Below are 21,175 nucleotides of genomic sequence, written 5' to 3' on the forward strand. Positions count from 1 at the left end.
ACGTTGGATTTGTTGTTATTGAGTGACTTTCATTCCGCCAGTGGACATTAAAAAATCTTTTAAGAGATGCATGGAGTGTGGTGGGAAGCTTCCATCTACCCACCAACCCAACTCCTGCATCTTATGTCTTTGTGAACATCATAATACAACGACCTGCAAGATCTGCACATCGTTCTGCAGAAAAACTCTGAAAAACAGTGCTCTTCTACTTCAAGCGATGCTTTGTGAGCAAGTTCTGTGGCCACCGATGCCAAGATCACCTTTGAAGTTGCCGTAGGTGTTGATATCAAAGTTGATGCTGGGGACTACCGCACCTCAATATCCACTGATGCTCCATTGACATTGAAGCATGTTTTCAAGCATCCAAAGGAGCTACCTATAGGTTCCTCCTTGATGCATCAACATAAGCACAAGAAAAAGTGAAGAGCTTTGGATGAGGGTCTATTGCTTCTGCCTCTAAAGAAACATCAGGATGAAGGCTCAAAGTCACCCTGTTTCCTCTGCTTGATTCTATGGAAAGCACCCCCTCGGCATCAACTTTCTGGGGCTTCTGTCACTCTGTCTCACTGGGGTTGCCCTATGATTATGCTGACTACCAACTCTGGAAGGTTATCTGGCCAGCAGATGATGACTACTGCACAGCTACCTCAAAGGCCTCTAGCATCTTGTTTTGGCACGCAACTGTCTTCTGCGATTCCATCAGGACACCTCCATGAGTCTTCCGGACCTCACATACCTATTCTAATGCGCTCATCTCCAAATCCTGTGGATGTGCCCTCTTCTATTCCTCTAGTTCAGGGGTGGGGAACCTTGGTCCTCCAGCTGTTTTTGAACTACAACTCCCACCGTCCCCCACCCCTGCTCTAGTGCCTGCTCCACTTCAATCTACCGCCAATGCACTGGTCCATGCTATGGGGACCGTGGAGGGGGTGGCGGCATCAACTTCTGTTACTACTGGACACCTCAAGGAACTAGTGCAAATGCCATACCCTCTTTGGAGGAGTATTATGATTCCACCTCAGACTCAGAATGAAAATCCATCAGCACAGAACACCCATCAGATCCGTAATCTGATGTACAACCTAAACCTTCAACACTTCTACTGAAGAGCTCAAGACATTTAATATTCATATATCTGAGGTTGTAGAGGCTTTGGGCCTGGAGCTCAAGAAGCAGACTGTAGACTTAAAAGATCCAGTCTATGACTTCTTGGTGTCTGCTCAGTCCGCACAACCTGTAGCTCTGTCTATGCTACCAGTTATCTCAAAAGTGGTACAGAGCTTTGGAAGTTCTGCAGATTTTGACACCGACTTCAAAGTGTTTAGAGGGCCTTTACAGAGTCTAGGAGGAGGACAATTCTTTTTTACTGCAACACCCCACTCCTAATGCTTTACTTATCAATTGTGCGTCCTCCTCAAAATCTGCATGCCGCCATTCTATAGAAATAAGAAAAACAACCCACCCACCACATATAATATTCTATAGATCCTAATCTGTTGTGAACATGAAAACCACAATTTTATTTTCACTATGTAAATTGCAAACGTGAAATCACAATGATAAAAACACTAATCAAATAAAATTCCATAGAATAATTATACTGCCATTCTTACAAAATGTAAGTAAAAAAGCTCACTGCAATTGTGTGTATTGGAGCTTGCCAAAAGTCTGTGCTCTTATTGTTGGAATTCCTCTGAAAAGTATGTAGTCAAAGTAGTTCCTTTATGCCAGCCAAACGTGTTTCGATCCTCCTGATATTTCTTAGTGGCTTTTGGAGCAACCCTTGTATAACTTCTTTCTCCACCACAGCACTATAGAAATATAATATCATAAAGCTACTACACAGTATATTCATTCTTACTAAGCATCTTAAATTATACATAGATACTTATAAACGTTAAACATCATTACTTACATGGCATTCTCCAAGTAATCATAGATTGATGGTGGTTCAACAAATATGTCTATGCAAGGAAGTTCAGGATAACACTGCAGGGGATTGTACCACTTCTTCATAAGGAAGAATGGTTTGCAATGTTGAATCTCAAAGATGCGTATTGCCACATAGGCAGCTAGAAAAATTACAGAAAGTAGCTTAGGTTCACTGTAGGAGGTACAGCATACCAATACAAGGTACTCCCCTTTGGGTTGTCCTCTGCTCCGGCGTGTTCACATAGTGTATGGCCATGATTATTACACATCTGATAACAAGAGGGGTTGCTATTTTTCCTTACCTAGCTGTTTGGTTGCTTGTAATTCAAAGCAAAGAAGAGTTACTTTCTCAAATCCATTATGTGCTGTGACTCCTCCAGGATCTGGGGATTCAGGTCAATTGGAAGAAATCTCACCTGGACGCTGTAGAACAAATTACTTACATTGGAGCACTGTTGGACACGTTTGACAATAGGGCATACTTGCCAAGAGATCTCTGCTATCAGATATGGAAGGGATTTGATCATGTGTTTCTTTGACAGACCTGCTCAAAGGACATGGCACATCCAGAGATTGTTAGGCCTTGCAATGCAACTGTACACCTTGCCCTGAACGTGCAAACAGTTCAGTTATAGTTTCTCCAGGTCTATAGACCAAATGTTGACAGTCAATACACTACTCTCACCATCCCAGAACCAGTGCTACATTCTCTACGATGGTGGTTGCTGGAGGCCAATCTCCTAGCAGCGGTGCCATTTCGACTTTTTGACTCCAACCAGGTGGATCACCACTAATGCTTCCCTCTGCGGCTGGAGAGCTCACTATGGAGAGCACCAGACTTGCGGGATGATGGACAATGCAACAGCGCCAACTCCATATCAGTTTCCCAGAACTCTTGGCTGTATTCCCAGCTCTGAAGTCATTATTTCCAGTACTGAAGGGACATGCGGTCCAGATAGAACATGACAATGCTACAGGTAGCATTTCTAACCAGTCAATGCGGAACAGTCTCCTGCTCACTGTGTGCTCTCAGATATAGAACTGGTAAATTGCCCATCAAATCCATCCACTCGCCATACATATAAAGGGCATAGAGAATGTGTTGGCCAACGGTCTGAGCTGGTCAGTTGTGAGTTGTTTCTGAGCTCAATCTGAAACAACTGTCGCATATCTTCGAGATCTCTGAGTGGCGACTCAGAGGCGGGCCTTCTCTGTAGCTGCTCCCGGGCTGTGGAATGTACTCCCAGCAGAAATTCATAATCTTAATTCCTTACTGACTTTCAAGAGAGCCCTTAAAACCCTTCTGTTTGGCCTGGCCTTTCATGGTTTTTAATTTGTTTTAATTATTTTAACATTTGCCCTGGTTCTCCAGGGTTTTTAGCTGTTTGAATGTTTAATTGGTTTTGTTCTGTTTTTATAGTTTTGATTTTAATTGTTAACTGGTTTTACTTGTTTTTATTCTGTTGTAAGCCACCCTGAGCCATTTTGGAAGGGTGGTATATCAATCAATCAATCAATCACGTGAATGAATGAATGAATGTGGGGAACCCCAAAGGTTGACATGTTTGCGACACAATAGAACAAAAAATGTCCAAGGTACTGCTCAAGGGCAGGCCAAGTTTAGGCTCCATGGGAGACATATTTCAGCACAGCTGGCTCCAGGGTCTCCTGTATATGCTTCTGCCATACCCTCTCACGAACAGGGTGGTGGTGAAGCTTCTTCAGGATGACACGTCTTGCATCTTGATTACCCCCTGGTGGTCCCACCAGCCATGATTTGCATTGCTACTGAAACTATCAAAACACACCTACTTCCACCTGACTCATCCAGACTTGGTGTGTAGGGACAGAGGTCAGATTCTCCATCCCAACTTAAAAACTCTGCACCTGACAGCATGGAGGGTAGGCTTTTAGATAAAAAGCTGCTCAGCAATCAGAAAGTTTCTAATAGATGCACCTACTACTTATGTATGTGGAAGCATTTTCAGACCTATGCTAAGGAGCATGACTTTGCTCCCAAAATGGCAACTATACGGCAGATGCTTATGTACTTGACTAATTTGAAAAGTTCAGGTTTAGCAAATGTTTCTATTAAGGTTCATCTGGCTGTGCTTTCATCCAAACATGCTGGTTGGGATGGCAGGACAGTATTCTCCCATCCGAATTGCAAGAGGTTCTTGCTGGGCATCAATAACTTGTTCCTGCCAGTACAGAAATGTATGGAGCAAAGGAACCTCTCATTAGTGCTCTCTACTTTGACTGGAAAACTCTTTGAACTACTTGCTACTACTGTCTGTTAAATTCCTTAAACTGCTTTTCTGGTAGTGATGACCACTGCAAGAAGTGAATTGACGGTGCTGAGGATAGATGCTCTTCACACCAGGTTCTATCTGGATGAAGTCATCATGTGAATGGACCTGATTGTTCATCCTAAGATATTTGCAAATTTCCATCTGAATCAGAACATTTTGCTGCCTACCTTCTTCCAAAATCCAACTACTCCCCTAGAGCAATCTCTACATACGTAGAGAATGTCAGGAAGTGTCTACTGTTCAACCTTAAGAGCACCAAAGATTTTTTTTCTTTTTTGCAAGCAGCTCTCATAGCGTTTAAGGGCAAGGGAAGAACTATTTCTCAGCAACACCTGTCACAGTGGCTTATGGAGCTGATTGCCTTGACTTACAGAATTCAGGCTGTGGAGCCACCACATACTATAAAGGCTCACTCTACTAAGGCCTGTGCTGCCTCTGCGGCTCGTTCACTCACTCATTCATTTATTCGATTTATCTGATATACAGATTCACTGATATACAGACCACTTCATGGTAGTGACGTGGTCCACATACATGCCTTTCATAAAGCATTATGCACTTAACCTTCGTTCTGCGAGGTTTGGGGAGGAGTGTATTGAAAAGGGTCTTGCAATAGTTTGCTTGCTATAGTTTACTGCATCTTCTCCAGGGGAAGCTCGCTAATCACCCATACTTATACATGGCAATGGATCACGATCCAGATAAACAGGTTGTTTACCTGTAATTAATTATCTGGTCGTGATCCATTGACATTCATAAGACCCTCCCATTCCTCCCCACTGTAGTATATTGAAGTGTATCTTTAAAATAAACAAACCATCTTACCTGTTACATGACTCCTGAGCTGATCGTCTATCAGTGGTGGTCATCCAGGAACCAACAAAATGGTGCTCTAACTGCCGAAAGCAATGAACATGCCAAGCACGAGAGGCAGAACATGGGCGCCACAAGGAGCTAGTAAATCCATCCACAAGGCCCTGCGCAGGCACAGTACCCATATTTATGAATGTCAATGGACCACAACCACATCATTAGTAAGCAACCTGTTTTTTTTAATCTAGATCGAGTTCCACAATTCCCCAGATAAGCCCTATCTTGCAAGCGGAAAGCAGGGTTCCAGCTCAGCTTTTCAGAGCTAGCTGAAAAAATAGTTGATTTTTGATCTCTTCTTTTTGCTTCCATCTCCCACCCACCCCCTCATCCTAGTAGAGACAGGGCTCTTCATGGGGTTGAGGAAGGAGTTCTTCTGTTCCCAGGGCTGTGGGAGGTGGGGATGGTGTTCCTTTGTTTTTCCTTCCACCATGCTGCCAGGTTTCACATCATTTTGTGGCTGTAGCAAAAGTCACACTGTGGTGCTTCTCCCCTGTTGGTTTATAGCCAGAGGAGCAGCAGCAGTGGTAGTAGTACCAAAGGCCCCAGTTTCTGTGCTGTGTCTTCTGGCTCACTTGCCTTCCAGGGAGTAAAGTCCTCTGGAGCAGCAGCTCCTGCCACATCAGCATTTATGCTGCAACATGCTTTCCCTTTCCCCATGATCTGTTTCACAATCCTGAAGTAAAGGCACAAGGGGAAGGAAATCTTTCCAGTGGAGAAGCATCGCCTCTGTAGCAGCAAGCATCAAAGGAGGTGCATTGCATAATTTTCCATGCACCTTACCCTTACACATACAGTGATTGCAAGGGGAAGGGGCACAAGCTCTTTGCCTAGTATCTTTGCTTTCCTACTCCTCTGTGCCAGGATGCACAGGGAGGCACAGAGGAAGAGAGAGGAAAACAATATTGTCTGCATAAAGTGCAAGTGAAGAGTGTACTCATTCAGTACACACAGTGGAGAGGCAAAGTCCCAGCCACGCTTGGTGGCACTACTGAGTTCAGATGAAGATTTGGGGTTCATCACAAGCCCTTGTGAAAACTAAACTCTCCTTTTTTAAATATAAATGACCATTTAAAATGGTAGAAGGGCTTTTCTGCTATAAGAAATAAAGTACTCTCTCATTCAGCACTTGAATAAGAATGATTAGACACAGCAAACGCTGTGTCTAATCATTAGGCAAATTAATTTGCTAGCATTGTCAGATAGTACTTTTCCATTAACAAATCCAGATTGGTCCCTATTTATATATTGTGCAATTATATTATTTGCTATTTTTGCCAAAATGGTAATAAAACTCTTGCCACCTTGAATTAGCAATGATATTATGTAATGTGTTGCTGTCAGTGTCAGCTTTTTGGCTTTTAAAAAATAAAAATATTTGCCAACTTCCAAGATCTGTTTGTGTTCATAGAATACAGATGAAGACAAACAAGCATTAAAAAGATAGGTCAGAGAAAATAATACAATTTCAGTAAGTGTTCATAAAACTCAGCTGGAAGAAACCTTCTGAACCAGGGGCTTTAATTCCTAGATCTTCAGAACAGCTTCTGCTCTGGGGTTACGCCATGACTGGAGATTTGATTGGCGGTGACCTGGGAGGTGGTTGTGCCTATGTTGCGGAATGCCTCCCGTTGCAGAGAAACAAAATGAATGAATGAATAATGTACCTTGCAATGTCTGAGGCTTTGGTGCAGACAAATTATGTGCTAAAAGTACTACGTAGGATGTTGTCTTGCTTATTGTTGTGTGCCTAGTGGTGATTACATCATATTTTCTTTGTTTTTCTGTATCCTTGGGCTTTAAAAAAAAAAGAACTGAAAAGCAAATATTGTTTCTACTCTTGGATATATTACAATGAACATTGTTATTATATACCTAAATTTGGGCTGATTAATAAAAGTGATGCGGACTACATGTGCAGCCAGTTTGAAAACAGCCAACTTGTGCATTTGTCTACAGATGAGGAGAAGGTCAGTGATGTAGGCATAAGTCATGTTAGACACAAAGAGGCTGTCATTCTCTGCATTTTTAAATGTGTAGGGGTATGTACACAATAATTTTTACTATTCCATTCATTGTTGTTAGAAGCTTGATTTATTTAGCTATTTTATTGAAAATCAGCTTAGTAACTAATTTTAATCTGTTTTTGTTGTCGCATTCATGTTTGTTTCCTAGTGATTTTATTCTGAGACCTATTTGCACTTCTGCTGCCTGTAACTTATGAGTTTATCCAACTGACATACAATTTCCAGGCATTCTGGAAATGGTCCAAGGGATCAGACCTACTAAGTTTCATTGGGAAGACGGTCCTCTTCCTAAGGAAAGCAATTACATATAATTTTATAAGGAATTAAAAAATCTAACTACTATCTAAACTAATGGTAAATAGACATGAAAACTATAGGCGTAGAGAGGCTGCTAGGCAAGAAATGGACAGCAATGGCATGGTTTAAGATATTAAGTTATTCTGTTCAAGAAGGATTTGCTTTTTTAACTCAAATGCAGATGGAAACAACAGTTGCTTTGTTTTAAACATTTTTTTATATGTGCTAATCAGTTACTTCAGTTAATTGCAAAGGTGTTCCAGCTTTAGAAATGCTGGAGTGTAATGGCCAGTACTCAGATGGTCAGTATAGTTGTTTTCTTTGTCTAGAAGGAATCCCTCATCCTAAGTTCTTCTGTGCTTGACATTTAGGTCAAGAAGCACAGAGTATCCAAAAAAGGGCTGCAGGGCACACTCTGTGAAAAAACTGTAAAAACTGTTGAAATGCATGGTATAAGTCAAGCAGTTAAAGACTCTGGAATACAACATCAGACGCAGACAATCCTTTGAACTAGGGAGGTTTAAAGATGGTAATATAGAACTCAGGCAAAGAGCTTGTGGAGAGGAAAGGGGATCCATCAGTAAGTCTAAAAGAACTCATTTTTAAAACCCCTCAAAAACACTTTTGAGGACTGACTCATAATAGAGTATAGAATCTATAGATTTGCATTAGAGGTAGGTGAGCTCTCCCTGTTTTTGCTCTAAATTGATCAAGCCATCAAAACTCTGTGTTGGTGAGTCAAGCCACTCCCTGAGTGGGAGCCATTCCCAGCCCTCCAGGCTGCAAAAACCCTGAAGGGCTGTTCCTTGACCCAAATACCCCCACCTTCAGGCGCGGCTTGTGAACTCTCCTCCAGGGGGGCGGCAGGCGGCTTAAGGAAAACGGAGCTGGTGCTCCATGCTACCCAGCAGCCCCCGCAGCGGGGAATCGCCTCCGCCACTCACCTGGCCGCGGGCGGGATCTCGCCTCAGCGGGAGCCAGGTGAGTGACGGAGGCGATTCCCCGCCATGGGGGCTGCTGGGCGGCACGGAGCACCGGCTCTGTTTACCTTAAAGAAGCTGCCTGCCGCCCCCCACCCGGAGGCACGTTCACAAGCCGCACCTGCCCACCTTAAATGGACCTCCAGCCAAACACCGTTAATCAATCTATTTACCCAACGCCTGCAGTCTCGTGCCAAGTGACTGGTTACCTACAGTGCCTACCTATGACCCAAACTCAAAGGCCTCAATGAGAAGTAGGCAAAAAAAGGACGCTATTGGCAATCTGGTGTGACTCAAAAGATCCCTACTGGCCCCTGCAGGTGACCGGCTATCCGTCACTGAGACCTGGGTGGGTGGGTGGGTGCCTGGCAGAGGAGCGATTGGCTCAAATGGAGGCAGCTGAGCCCAATTGGTCTGCCTCCTTCCCCCGATTGGCTGGTCCTGCCCACGAGAAGGGGGAGCGAAGATGGCGGCCATCGTGCCTGCTTCAGGTGATGGAGGCACAACCCTGCCCCCCGCCACATTGCGCAGGTTCAGCGGCGGGAACCTGCCTGCATTTTTAAAAGAATGGCCTCCCTCATTACATTCAAGAGACTCTCAGTCAGGTAATGTAATACAGAACAGACCCATTGGGTGGGAGGAGAGAGAGAGATTCACAGTGTGGTAACTAATTTCAGTGATTCAAATGAGGAAGAGAGACTCTACACCCTTTGCTGCAGAATTGTAAGCCCCTTTGGGATTGGGAATTATGTTTTAATTTCTGTGCTATGTAAACTACTTTGCGAACCTTTTGTTGAAAAAGTAGTACATAAATATTCTAAATAATAGTAGTGCCCATCATCAGAATGGCTAAGGCATTTGGGGTGATGATTCAGTGGTCTATTTCTGTGGCAAGTCCTATATTTGGGATTTTGTCTACATGAGATCAAAACAGAATAGCAATTCAATTATTGCTCCCATTTTTGTGAGAGAAGCTATCTGCCTTAATATTATGTTGAGTAACTTTGAGAAACAGAGATTGAGTAACTTTGAGCATCCACTCAGCTACCTGACCTTCTTGCATGGCTGCCACTTTGTTGTACAAATACAGTGTTAGTCTGGATGTCAGCCACTGAGTCAAGTATATTAGAACTACCAAAGCAAGTGCTGAAGAAACTAGACAACCTGGATATATGCTGGTTTCATGGAGGCAGGCAGACCCTTGGTCCATCTAGCTCAGTACTGCCTACACTGACTGGCAGTGGTTTCAGGCAGGAGTCTTTCCTAGCCCTTTCTGAAGATGCTGCCAGGGATTGAACCTGGGACCATCAGCATGCAAGTCCTATGCTGACAGTCCCAGTCCTATGGTGGACTAGTGTCAGGACACCCTAAAACTGGGAATGCCCACTGAAATGCACTGGTTCTTTCCAAATGCCCATGGAATACATTGAATTTCCCAATAGCCAACCAAAAATACATGCATTCTGATGGCCATTTGGAAGGAACCAGTGCATTTCAGTGAGTATTCCCTGTCATTCATTCTAGTAAATTCCCTAGAGTCTACAGGATCCTTGACTTCTTGTAACAGAACCCCTTAAATTATTGCTACTTTGCTGCTGGGTGAGGACATCTCATGTAGGTTATCCTCCCCAGCACGCTGCAGAGGGCAGGATGTAATTAAATCAGTTAGAGCCTTTAAGAGGCCTGGGAGGATAGCCCCTCCCAGTTTAGTTCATCTTGCAGAGCTCCAGAGCTGTCGACCTTGCCTCGCTTCTATCTCCTCACTATTCTTTACCTTCTCTGCTTATTCCTGCATCTTCCAACTACTCCTTGCCTTGCCTTCTATCATTCCACCTTATTTACCTGCTTTTAAAAAAGAAGAAGAAAAATTTCCTCCCCTTTCTCTCCACTCCGTCTCCCTCCTATCCGTCTCCTCTCTCCTGCTGAGGGAGCCTAAGAGGTCTGGCATTTTGCATGTTTTAATGCCGAAGGGGAAGAAATAAAAAACCTCTCTTCTTCCAGGCCAACCCCAGCACTACGCTCTGTTGCCAGATTTGGCTTTTTCAAAGCCAAATTTTGGGTTATGGCCCATTTGACTCACGAGTATACCCCTTAGGTTCTGGCCACACTGCGGACCGTGTGCTTGTGCACGCCAGAGAGGACGCCCCGCCTTGGACCACCACGTCCTCATCGAGAGTGACAGAGGGCTGGAAGGGCTATAACCCAACTTTGGGTCACTCAGCAGCCCAACTAACCGCCATCCAATGTGCCAGAAAGCGGAATCACTCCACCTCTCCTCTCAACCGGCCAGAAAGCCCCAACCTTGTCGTGCTGGAGTCTCCCAGCGGGCTTGCTTGCTGACTCGCGGCCAGCGCTCCCTCCTTCAAGGCACCATAGACCAGCTGACTTGGGCATTTCCCCACCTTCTCCACTGGAGCAGTAGTTAGCAGCGCAACTGGAGGAAACATCAAACACTCCAAAAAGCCCCATTAACATCGGGGATGCCGTGGACCAGCTGCAAATTTCCCCGCAAGCGGAGGGAGAAACTGTCCGACTCCCAGACACCGCTGGAGATGGAGGACTTCTGCCACCAGCATCTAGGCGGCCATCTCTACCGCCCAACAGAGAACTGGTAAAGACTCCGACTATGCCTCCTCCTGCCTCTCCGGTGAGTCCTGTCCCGATTGGGTCTCTACCTCCCACTGATCCTGAGTGTCTGGAGGTCCCTGCGGCCCCTAGTAACCCGCCCCCTCCTCCCTCAGGGAAAATCCCACAACCTTGGCATGTCTGGTTCTTATCTATGTTGTCCCAGACCCTTCAACTTCACCAGCCCAAGAAAAAGAATAAAAAGTGCCCCAGGCCTTGTGAGCCATCCATCTTCTCCTCACAGGATTCTGACTCTTCCTCCTCATTGTTGCCATCCCCTAAAATGAAAAAGAAGAGCCATAAATGCAAGCATGCCCATAAGCATAAGAATAAGAAGTCCAGGAAATCCAATCACAAATGCAAGGGATCACTCCTCTCTGACTATGACTCTCTCAACCCCTATCCAGGCAGGCCAGTGGACCCTCTGCTTCCTCAAGATCTTATAAGCCCCATTAAGACCCCTAATATTCCAGGGGATCACCCACTTAATTTGGATCCTGATGCGGATTCTAAGGAAGAGGAGGAATGGTCAGATGGTCAGCAGGTAGAGGATGGTCATTGCATTCATGCGGGCTGTTTCCCTCTGAGGACTTATCCAACCTGTTTGTTAAGGCCTTAAATATCCTAGGCATTCAAGTGGAAAACTTGCAAGGGCCGCCTTCTACTGCTCCTTCCAGAGAATCATTGGTAGTACTGCCTACTACCTCCTCACAAGACCTTTTATTCCCTCTCCCCGAAACATTTGCAGAGGTGGTTAAGACAGGAATGGCAGGCACCTTTCCATTCAGAAGAAAACAACTACTCTAGCTAACAAACATTATAACTTTGTTCCTACAGCAGAAGCATTATTTCAGACACCACCGGTTGATGCTCATGTGGCCGCCCTCACGTCCAGAGCAATTCTGCCAAGGGATGGAGAATCAGTGCTCAAGGATCCCATTGAGAAAAAACTGGAATTTCAACTCAAGAAGAACAATGAATGTATTTCACTGTCCATCCGCGCCTCCATAGCAACTTCTATTATATCTCGAGCATCTCTTCTCTGGTCTGATAAACTTCTCCAGTCTCTTCTGCTGGATCCACCCAGACGAAGACAGATTCTCCTTAAAATTCAAAAGGTCCAAGTGTTCACTGCTGATGCAACTCTGGATGCTGTTCATTTTGGGGCCTTGGCCACGGCCGATAATGTAGTGGCCAGACTCACCCTGTGGCTGAAACACTGGCAGGTGGACTCAGCTTCCCGCTCTAACCTCTCAGCAGTCACCTTTACAGCAACCAAACTTTTCAGTGATGATGCACTGAAAGATGTCCTTGTTGAGACTAAAGACAAGAAGAAGGCACTCCCTTCCTCCAACCGCAGAGAGGATAGACGCCCAAATTGAAGGTTCAACCATCCTTTTCAGCCCTTTCGGCCCAAATTTCGTCCAAGGGACAGAGACTCCAGGACACAACATTCTACCTGGAAAAGACCCAGATTCAATGTCAGGGCCAGTACATTGAAACAACACTTTGGCCATCAACCCAAACCCTGCCAAGCCTCCTGACTCTTCCAGAGCGGGAGGCCACCTCTCTCACATCTTTCACTCCTGAGAGGCCTCCATTACAGCCAAATGGGTGCTGGATACCATCCTTCATGGTTGCAAGATAGAGTTGACTGCCCGCCCCAACAAAAGGTTCATGCCCACTCCCCGATCCAAATCCCACCAGAAACATCTGGCCTTGCAACAAGCACTCTCTCATCTCCTCAACATCTCAGCAATAGAACCAGTTCCTTCACACCAGCACCGACAGGGCATCTACTCCATCTTGTTTACCATGCCCCAAAGAGACGGCACCTTCAGAGCAGTATTGGACCTCAAGTAGCTCAACAGTTGGGTAAGACACAGGAGATTCAGAATGGAGACGCTCCAATCCATATCAGAAGCCCTGCACCATGGAGACCTTCTAGCATCCATCGACCTTACCGAGGCATATCTTCACATACCCATCCACCCAGACTTCCGTCACCTACTCCGTTTTTGTTACAACGGCCACCATTATCAGTACACACACTTCCATTCAGCCTTTCTTCTACCCCGAGGATCTTCACAAAAGTCCTGGCCGCCTTGGTGGCCCACTTCAGGCTCCAAAAGATCAGGTTATTTGCATATCTGGACAATCTGCTCATACAATTCAGAGGCTCAGCGATACAGGACATGGACACCACCTTGACTGTTCTGGCGTCCCACAGTTTCCTTGTCAACACTGCCAAGGGTCACCTGTCTCCTTCCAGACAGATCTAGCACCTTGGGGTGATTATAGACACAACACGGGACAAACTCTTCCTTCCAAGAGAATGCAAGGACAAAATTCTAGGTCTGATCAGCCAAATACTCCCTCTCAAGAAGGTATCTGTGCTTACCTTGGCCCAGCTCCTGGGTCTGATGGTCTCCATGATGGCAGCAGTTCCCTGGGCCCACTTCCATCTTCACCCTCTACAATGGTTTCTCCTTCCTCTACAGCAGGGATTCTCAACGTGTGGGTCCCCAGATGTAATTGGACTTCAACTCCCATAATTCCCAACCAAAGACCACTGGGGCTGGGGATTATGGGAGTTGAAGTCCAATAACATCTGGGGACCCACACGTTGAGAAACCCTGTTCTACAGGGAGAGATTGTACAAAGGCACCAAAAAAGAGTGGTGCTGCCCCACCCGGTCAAAGCCTCATTATGCTGGTGGATATGCCCTACACATCTGGATCTGGGCAAACCCTTTATGGACCCCCCACCCCCACCCGAGGATAATAGTGACTACAGATGCCAGCCTGTCAAGCTGGGGGGCACATTGCTGTTTTCACTCTGCCCAGGGCACCTGGACTCCACAAGAATAGGCCCACAGCATAAACTGGCTGGAACTGAGAGCCATTCGACGGGTCCTCATGATGTTCAAGGAACACATTCTTCACACTGACATCTTAGTTCCCACAGACAACACAACAACAGAAGCCCATGTAAATTGTCAGGGAGGGACCTGGTCCAAATCCCTGCACCAGGAGACAGTCCTTCTCATGCACTGGGCTGAGCAACACCTGTCCTCCTCCTGGCTCACCATGTCAGAGGCTTGACAAATATACAGGTGGATTGGCTGAGTCGCCAAGAGCTTAACCCAGCCGAATGGAGTCTTGACCCACAGGTATTCTCCCATCGCACGCAGAGGCTGGGCCAACCGACAGTGGACCTCTTTGCGTCCTGTCTCAACACTCAGCTTCCTCACTTCTTCTCCCACTTTCCATGTCGCTGGGCGAAAGCAGGAGACGCCATGTTGGCCCCATGGCCCAAGGAGCTACTATATGCATTTCTGCCAATCCCGCTCCTCAGCCACCTACTGCGCTGCATCTGGCTACTCAAGGCGCACATCATCCTGGTGCCACCCTACCGGCCGCGACAACCGTGGTTCACAGAAATTCTCCACCTCACAGTAGACGGTCCCTGTTTCCTCTCACAGGCAGATGACCTCCTCACTAAAGGCCCAGTCCTGCATCAGGACGCGGCATGGTTCAAGCTTGCCGCTTGGGGACTGAACGCACCATCCTCAACCGCCTAGGCTACGACTATAGAGTTCTGGACACCATGCTTTCATCCAGACGATCATCCACTAACCACATTTATCAGTCGACGTGGTGGATTTTCCTTAGATGGTGTAGACAGTGTAAGCTATCACCACGAAATCCTCCTGTTCCTACAGGATGGTCTGGATAAGGGCCTCCAATTATCAGACAACATGCAGCAGCCCTGACATCCCTCCTCTCACCCTCCAAGAGGAACAGCCTGGCCTTGCACCTGCATCTCAAACGCTTCCTTTGGGGAGCCACCTTGTTGTCTCCGCCGGTGGTCCACAGATTCCCTCCATGGGACCGCCACAAGGTCCTCAGAGTTCTTCATGCACCTCAGTTTGAACCCATACATTCCATATCTCTCCTCATATTGTCAATGAAGCTGGCCTTCCTAATAACCATCACCTTGGCCAGGTTGGTTTCCGAACATAGTTCCCTGTCCACCAACCCGAGATTCTGTATCTTCTCCCCGGATTCCATCACCCTAATACTGGATCCCTCCATCTTGCCTAAGGTGCCATCAGTCTTTCATAGGTCACAAGATCTGATCCTCCCATCATTCTGCCCCAACCCCTCTCATCCGAGGGAAAAGGACTGGCACAAATTGGATGTTCGTCGTTGCCTAAAGGCGTACCTGACTCAAACCTCTTCATTCTGTTCCATGGAAGCTTTGTTCGTTTCCTTTCTACCATCCACGATGGGAAAGCAAGTTTCTACACCTACGCTGTCCAGATGGATAAAAGCCTGTATTTCCTTATGAAGTTCAACACCTCCTGACACTGCTGAAGCTCACTGCTCACTTCACCCGCTCAGTGGCCACCTCGGTGGCTTTTTCCATTAATGCTTCCTTAGAAGACATTTGCAGAGCGGCGACGTGGTCTTCACCCTCCACGTTTACAAAATGGATCTCATGTGTTCCTCTCAGGCAGCCTTCAGCAGGTGTGTACTTCAACAAGTTCTTCCTCCTCAGTAGCCGATTTTGCCCCTCTCCCAGGGATGTCTTAGCTGTGGCATGTCCCACGTGAGATGTCCTCACTCAGCAGCAGAGAAAGGAGCATTGGTCACTCACTGTGAAGGCTTCTTGCTGCTGGAGTTGAGGATATCTCGTCCCACCCTGGGCGACTTCAGCTACTGGTCTGTATCTCTCCTCATCTGCATGCCATCTGTATCTGTGGTTTTCCTGTTTTACAGCTGTTGTTGTTCATATCTTTTCTCCTACTAGAAGCCTGGCTTGCCTACCTAAACTGGGAGTGGCTATCCTCCAGGGCCTCTTTAAGGCTCTAACTGATTTAATTACGTCCTGCCCTCTGGAGTGTGCTGGGGAGGATAACCCACGTGAGATGTCCTCAACTCCAGCAGCAAGAAGAAGCCTTCACAGTGAGTGACCAATGCTCCTGTTTATCAAAGTAAGGGGTGTGGCCATTAGGATGGGCATGGCCATGGGATGTGCCCATCTAGTTCTCCTGGCTGCTGTTCTACATGGTAAGTTTAATATTATCTGCTCCATCTTTTATTGTGTTTTAGGGTGATTCATTGTATTTCATTATTTTTTTACTCTTTTATTCTTTTATTTTGGATTTTATGTTTTTTGTGCTTTTATTGTAAGCTGCCCTGAGTAGCAGTGTGCTGGAGGAATGGGATAGAAATATTTTAAATAATGAGCAAGTGGGTGCTGGGCACAAAGAGAATCAAAATTCTACATCAGTTTTCTAGACTTGCAAGCCATTCAGTGTGTTACAACCTGAACCATTAATTGTTGAAAAGGCCTTACAGATGGTTACAGAGACAACATTAACTGCTCAGTTTTTTGGTGAATAAATGGGGACACAAGGTTAAGAGTAAAGCAACAAATGTTCTACTCTTTGCTCTCTGCTACTTTAACCTTAATCAGTGTTACAGAACTGTCTTTACATCTCAAACATGAGTCTGATTCTGGAACCATCTGGGAGTGATGAAAGCGGGGTGAGTGGGGAGGGGGATTCTGGGAAAGTGATGGGCAGGGCAAGAGCTAAGTCTTTCTTCCCTTCCCATCTCTTATCATACCCTTTGAGAGGGCACTTTGTAAGAAGAAGCTTTGTAAAAAGAAGCTGGGGCTCTGTTACAGCAGCTTAAATGTAACGTAGTTTACCTCTTAGTTTATAGTAAAAGGAAGCAGGTATAATTATAGCCCTTAACTCAGTCTTTTATTTCTCCAGACAAGGAGGATATGTGGGGAAAGGAGGTTTGCTTGAAATCAAGATGAGCAAAGGTGTACTAAAAAAATAGGCTGTAACAATTCCAAACTGCTTTCTTCTTTGCCCTCCTTTGCTTTTTTATGACAATTTAGTGTGTCACCATCTTTCTCTTATTCACACTATGTATGAAGCCATGTTCTCTTCAAGTTTTCAGAGTGACCGGTGTCTGCTAGAATACATTCTCCATATTAATGGTTTCATATTGTTGCAGGACTTGAGTCTGGTTATTGTGAAAGGCTTCTCACTGGCTTACATGATGCGCAGCGTTACGGATACATAGTGCTCCGCCCTGGGACTGCTGTAGACTCACAAGCAATGCCCGATGCTGTACAGCAGCAGCAGTTGTGTAAGCAGTGCTACTGCAATTCCCCCTATTTGCTTCAGTAGGGGAAACGGCAGAAGTGCTCTTGCACAGCTACTGCTGTGAACAGTGAAAGGACTTGCTTATGAGTTTGCAGCAGCCCCAGGACAGAGCAGTAGTACTTCTCTGTAATGCGGTGCATCATGTAAGCCACTATGTTTTGCCACCTAAGCCAATGCTTGGTCAATGTGCCTGGTTCTATGAAAAAGATAGCAGGCAATTGAGGTGTGAGAACACAAAGTAGTGCTGCATCTCTGGAACTTCTCATTACTTGGAGAAGTAGCATTGAGAGTGCACAACAATATTAACATCTGAAAGCAGGGTTTTGCTAATAGCTATGCTGTGAAAAATGTTTTGGGTGCATAAAAGTAGGGATGTTTGAAAAGGATACCAGTTTGTGGTGTGTAACATGCATGGGTTTGCTGAAAGAAATGTGTCACTCAAGATTGACTGAGGGATATTGGGTGTTTCTAGCTATGCTGTCTTTGTCTACTGCTTCTGTTGATTCTTTGCAGGATTGGCTAACTAAAATAATGTCTAGGAGATCCTGGATTGGCAGCTTGGGTCCAGCTCTCCGGCCAAAAACATGGTTCCCACCAGTGGAAGAAAAACCAGTGCAGAGGTAAAATTCTCTGTTCAGTTTTTAGAATTTCCTTTATTTGAGAGTGATTACAATAAACTTTAACATAGGCCATATATATATGAAATATGTACTACTGGCAGCCATGTTCTCCAGGCCTTAAAAGCCACCCCGGTCCTTCTGCTTTGGTGTAGCTTGGTTATAAAGAATGGATGGTAATTAACCTGCAACTAATGCAACAGATCACCTCAGTCATTTGACATGGGAAACTCACACTTATTAGTTACCATGGAGGAGGCCATTATAATATTCATCTATATGCCACTTAAAAAAAACAAAAAACATGTTCACATAGCAAAAGGAATGAGCAGCTAGTTCCCTGTGCCAGTCTAAAAAGAAGGAAATTGATTTGCCTCTCCTCAATGTGGGATGTTACAACAAAGAGAAAAGGGAGGACCAGTTTGAGCTTGAAGGTGCCTGGTGATGTTGCTAAGAAATTTCTGGAGAAAATATATGAGTTTCAGCTGTATTGCTGTTCCTCTGGGACAGAAAGATATTGCTGAGAATCTAGTACAACCTTATTGTGTCCTTGTTCCTGCACCCTTACACACACTCATTGTGAGTAAACAGATTACCACAAAGTTACTGTATACCTTTCGGGTCCCCTCCTTGATAATGCATCAGTAATCTGTAAAAGATCCCATAGGTCTTTTGGATTACTGGTTGTATACCAGTGCTGTACTTCCATCAGAGTTCCTGATTTTGGTGTGGGAAGTAAGCATATATTTCGACAACCCAAGTAATTGGTATATTGACATATTGTAGATACAATGTGGAGCCCAATCGCAGAGAACTAGTTTTTCAGTAGCAATTACACAGCAAAGGTAATATGTAAACATGGTGTTAGGCATATGTTGTTGCTGCACCCTTGTTCTGTCTTAAAGAGTGGATGGTATAAATATAGATTTATTCATTGTCTATGGAATGTAGCATAAATTTTGTTCCAAACTGGAAAAATATGTTATTTTAGTTAGCTATTCTAGTAAATATGAAACCATTTTCAGCTCACAAGGCATTTAACCAGTTGTCTTGTCCAGGCACACCTATGAATCACTGGATAAAATGATAGTACATCTGACTAAAAGTTACTGATTAAAATACATGACAATAAAAACAATAGAATAAAATGGTTATTAAAAAACAAGTTTTTAAAATTATTTAAATTAATTATAATTAGAAACCTGAGAAAACAAGAGAGTCTTGAGGGTCTTCCTGAAAACAAATAGAGAAGGAGATGCTCTTATTTCAGTAGGGAGCATATTCCAAAGCCCTGGGGCAGCCACAGAGAAAGCCCGGTCATGAGTCACCACCAAACAAGCCAGTGGCATCCGTAACTGGACATCTCCAGGAGATCGTAACAGGCAGCAGGGTTTATGACAAAGAAGGTGCCCTCTTAAATAGCCTGGACCTGAGCTGTTAAAGGTAAGAGCCAGCACTTTGTATTTCACCTGGAAGCATAGTGGCAACCAGTGCAGTTCTTCCAAAACTGGTGTTATGTGGTCCCTTCCTGTTGTCCCAGAGACCATTCTGGCTGCCACATTCTGTATGAACTGTAGTTTCCGGACTACGTACAAAGGCAACCCCACGTAGAGTGCATTACAGTAGTCAAGCCTGGAGGTTACCAGCATATGTACCACTATTTTAAGGCCATTCACCTCTAGAAATGGACATCTTTGATAAAAAGCACTCCTGGCCACTGCTTCCACCTGAGAAACAAGGGAGAGATTTGAGTCCAGGAGCACTCCCAAGCTCCGTACCTGATCTTTCAGGGGGAGTGTAACCCCATCCAGAACAGGCAGATCTAAGCCATCTCTCAGGTCCTGTCCCCCCACAGTCAGTACCTCCGTCTTATTTGGATGCAACTTCAGTTTGTTATCCCTCATCCAACCTATTACTGCTTTCAGGCAGGTATTTAGGGAAGATATCCCATTTCCTGATGAGGTCGTCATGGAGAAGTAGATCTGGGTGTCATCAGCATATTGATAACACCCAGCACCAAACCTCCTGATGATCTCTCCTAGCAGTTTCATGTAGATGTTTAAAAGTATTGGAGACAGTATGGAGCCTTGTGGGACTCCACACTTCATTTCTTGCTTAGCAGAACAACAGTCTCCAAGCGACACCATCTAGAATCTGCTAGAGAGGTAGGAGCGGAACCACTGTAAAACAGTGTCACCCAATCCCACCTCCTTCAGGCGGCCCAGAAAGATACTATGGTTGATGGTATCGAAAGCCACAGAGAGATACAAAAGGATCAGCAGAGTCACACTCCTTCTGTCGATAGCCAGTTGGAGATCATCCATCAGGCCGACCAAGGCAGTCTCAAACCCATACCTCACACAAAAGCTAGTTTGAAATGGGTCTAGATAATCTGCATCATCCAAAACTGCCTGGAGCTGAGAGGCCACCACCCGCTCAACCACCTTGCCTAACCATGGAAGATTAGAAACAAATCTGTAATTAGCTAACTCGGAGGAATCCAGTGTAGCTTTCTTCAAAAGTGGTCTAATAACAGCCTCCTTAAGACAAGGGCAGGGGCGTAACTACTATTAGGCAAGGGGAGGCGGCTGCCTGGGGGCCCCCATGCCTCGAGGGGGCCCCCCAGAGGCAAGTTACATGTGAAGTGTGTGTGTGTGTGTATCAGCGAGGGGCCCATTTTAAAATTTTGTCTCTGGGCCCACTCCAGCCTTGTTACGCCCCTGGACAAGGGGGCATCCTGCCCTCCCTCCGAGAAGCATTTATAATATTTACCAGACCTGCTCTGATAATATGATTGTCAGATGAGATAAGCCAAGTTGGGCAAGAGTCAAGAGAACAAGTTGTAAAGACATACAGTCCGAAGCAGTTTGTCCACATCCTCAGGAGTCACAAACTAAAAATGATCCAATCTAATCCCATAAGAGGAGTTACTGGACACCTCCCACAATAGACTCTACAGTAACTGGAATCCATCTCAGCCTGAAGATGAGAGATTTCATCCTTTAAAAAGTCATTAAAAATGTCACAGTGAGTGACTGATGGTTCCAAGTTTAAATTCAAGGGGGAGGGGGTACTCTGATGGTCCTTTTTGATTTCTCAGCGGCTTTCCATACTATCGACCATAGTATCCTTCTGGAACGTCAGAGTGTTGGGGATGGGAGGCACTGTTTTACAGTGGTTCCGCTCCTACCTCTCGGACAGATTCCAGATGGTGTAGATTGGAGATGGTTGCTCTTTGAAATCTGAGCTTAAGTATGGTGTCCCTCAAGGCTCCATACTTTCTCCAGTGCTCTTTAACATATGTCCAAAAAGGAACAGTTTCGCA

At 45.3% G+C, this 21,175-nt stretch overlaps 1 protein-coding gene across 8 annotated transcripts in view; it reads left to right on the top strand.

Moving 5' to 3' along the window:
• The window catches only part of LOC128345453 (uncharacterized), a 244,597-nt gene that overhangs the window by 217,673 nt on the left and 5,749 nt on the right, over window positions 1–21,175 (top strand). For all 8 annotated transcript variants that reach the window (XM_053297393.1, XM_053297396.1, XM_053297395.1 and 5 more), the window contains 2 exons: window positions 6,927–7,084; window positions 17,747–17,853. In XM_053297393.1, the coding sequence (XP_053153368.1) occupies window positions 6,927–7,084; window positions 17,747–17,853 (265 nt within the window). The remainder of the gene's footprint in view (window positions 1–6,926; window positions 7,085–17,746; window positions 17,854–21,175) is intronic.

The sequence above is a fragment of the Hemicordylus capensis genome, chromosome 2, assembly GCF_027244095.1.
Source record: "Hemicordylus capensis ecotype Gifberg chromosome 2, rHemCap1.1.pri, whole genome shotgun sequence".
NCBI classification, from domain to species: domain Eukaryota; kingdom Metazoa; phylum Chordata; class Lepidosauria; order Squamata; family Cordylidae; genus Hemicordylus; species Hemicordylus capensis.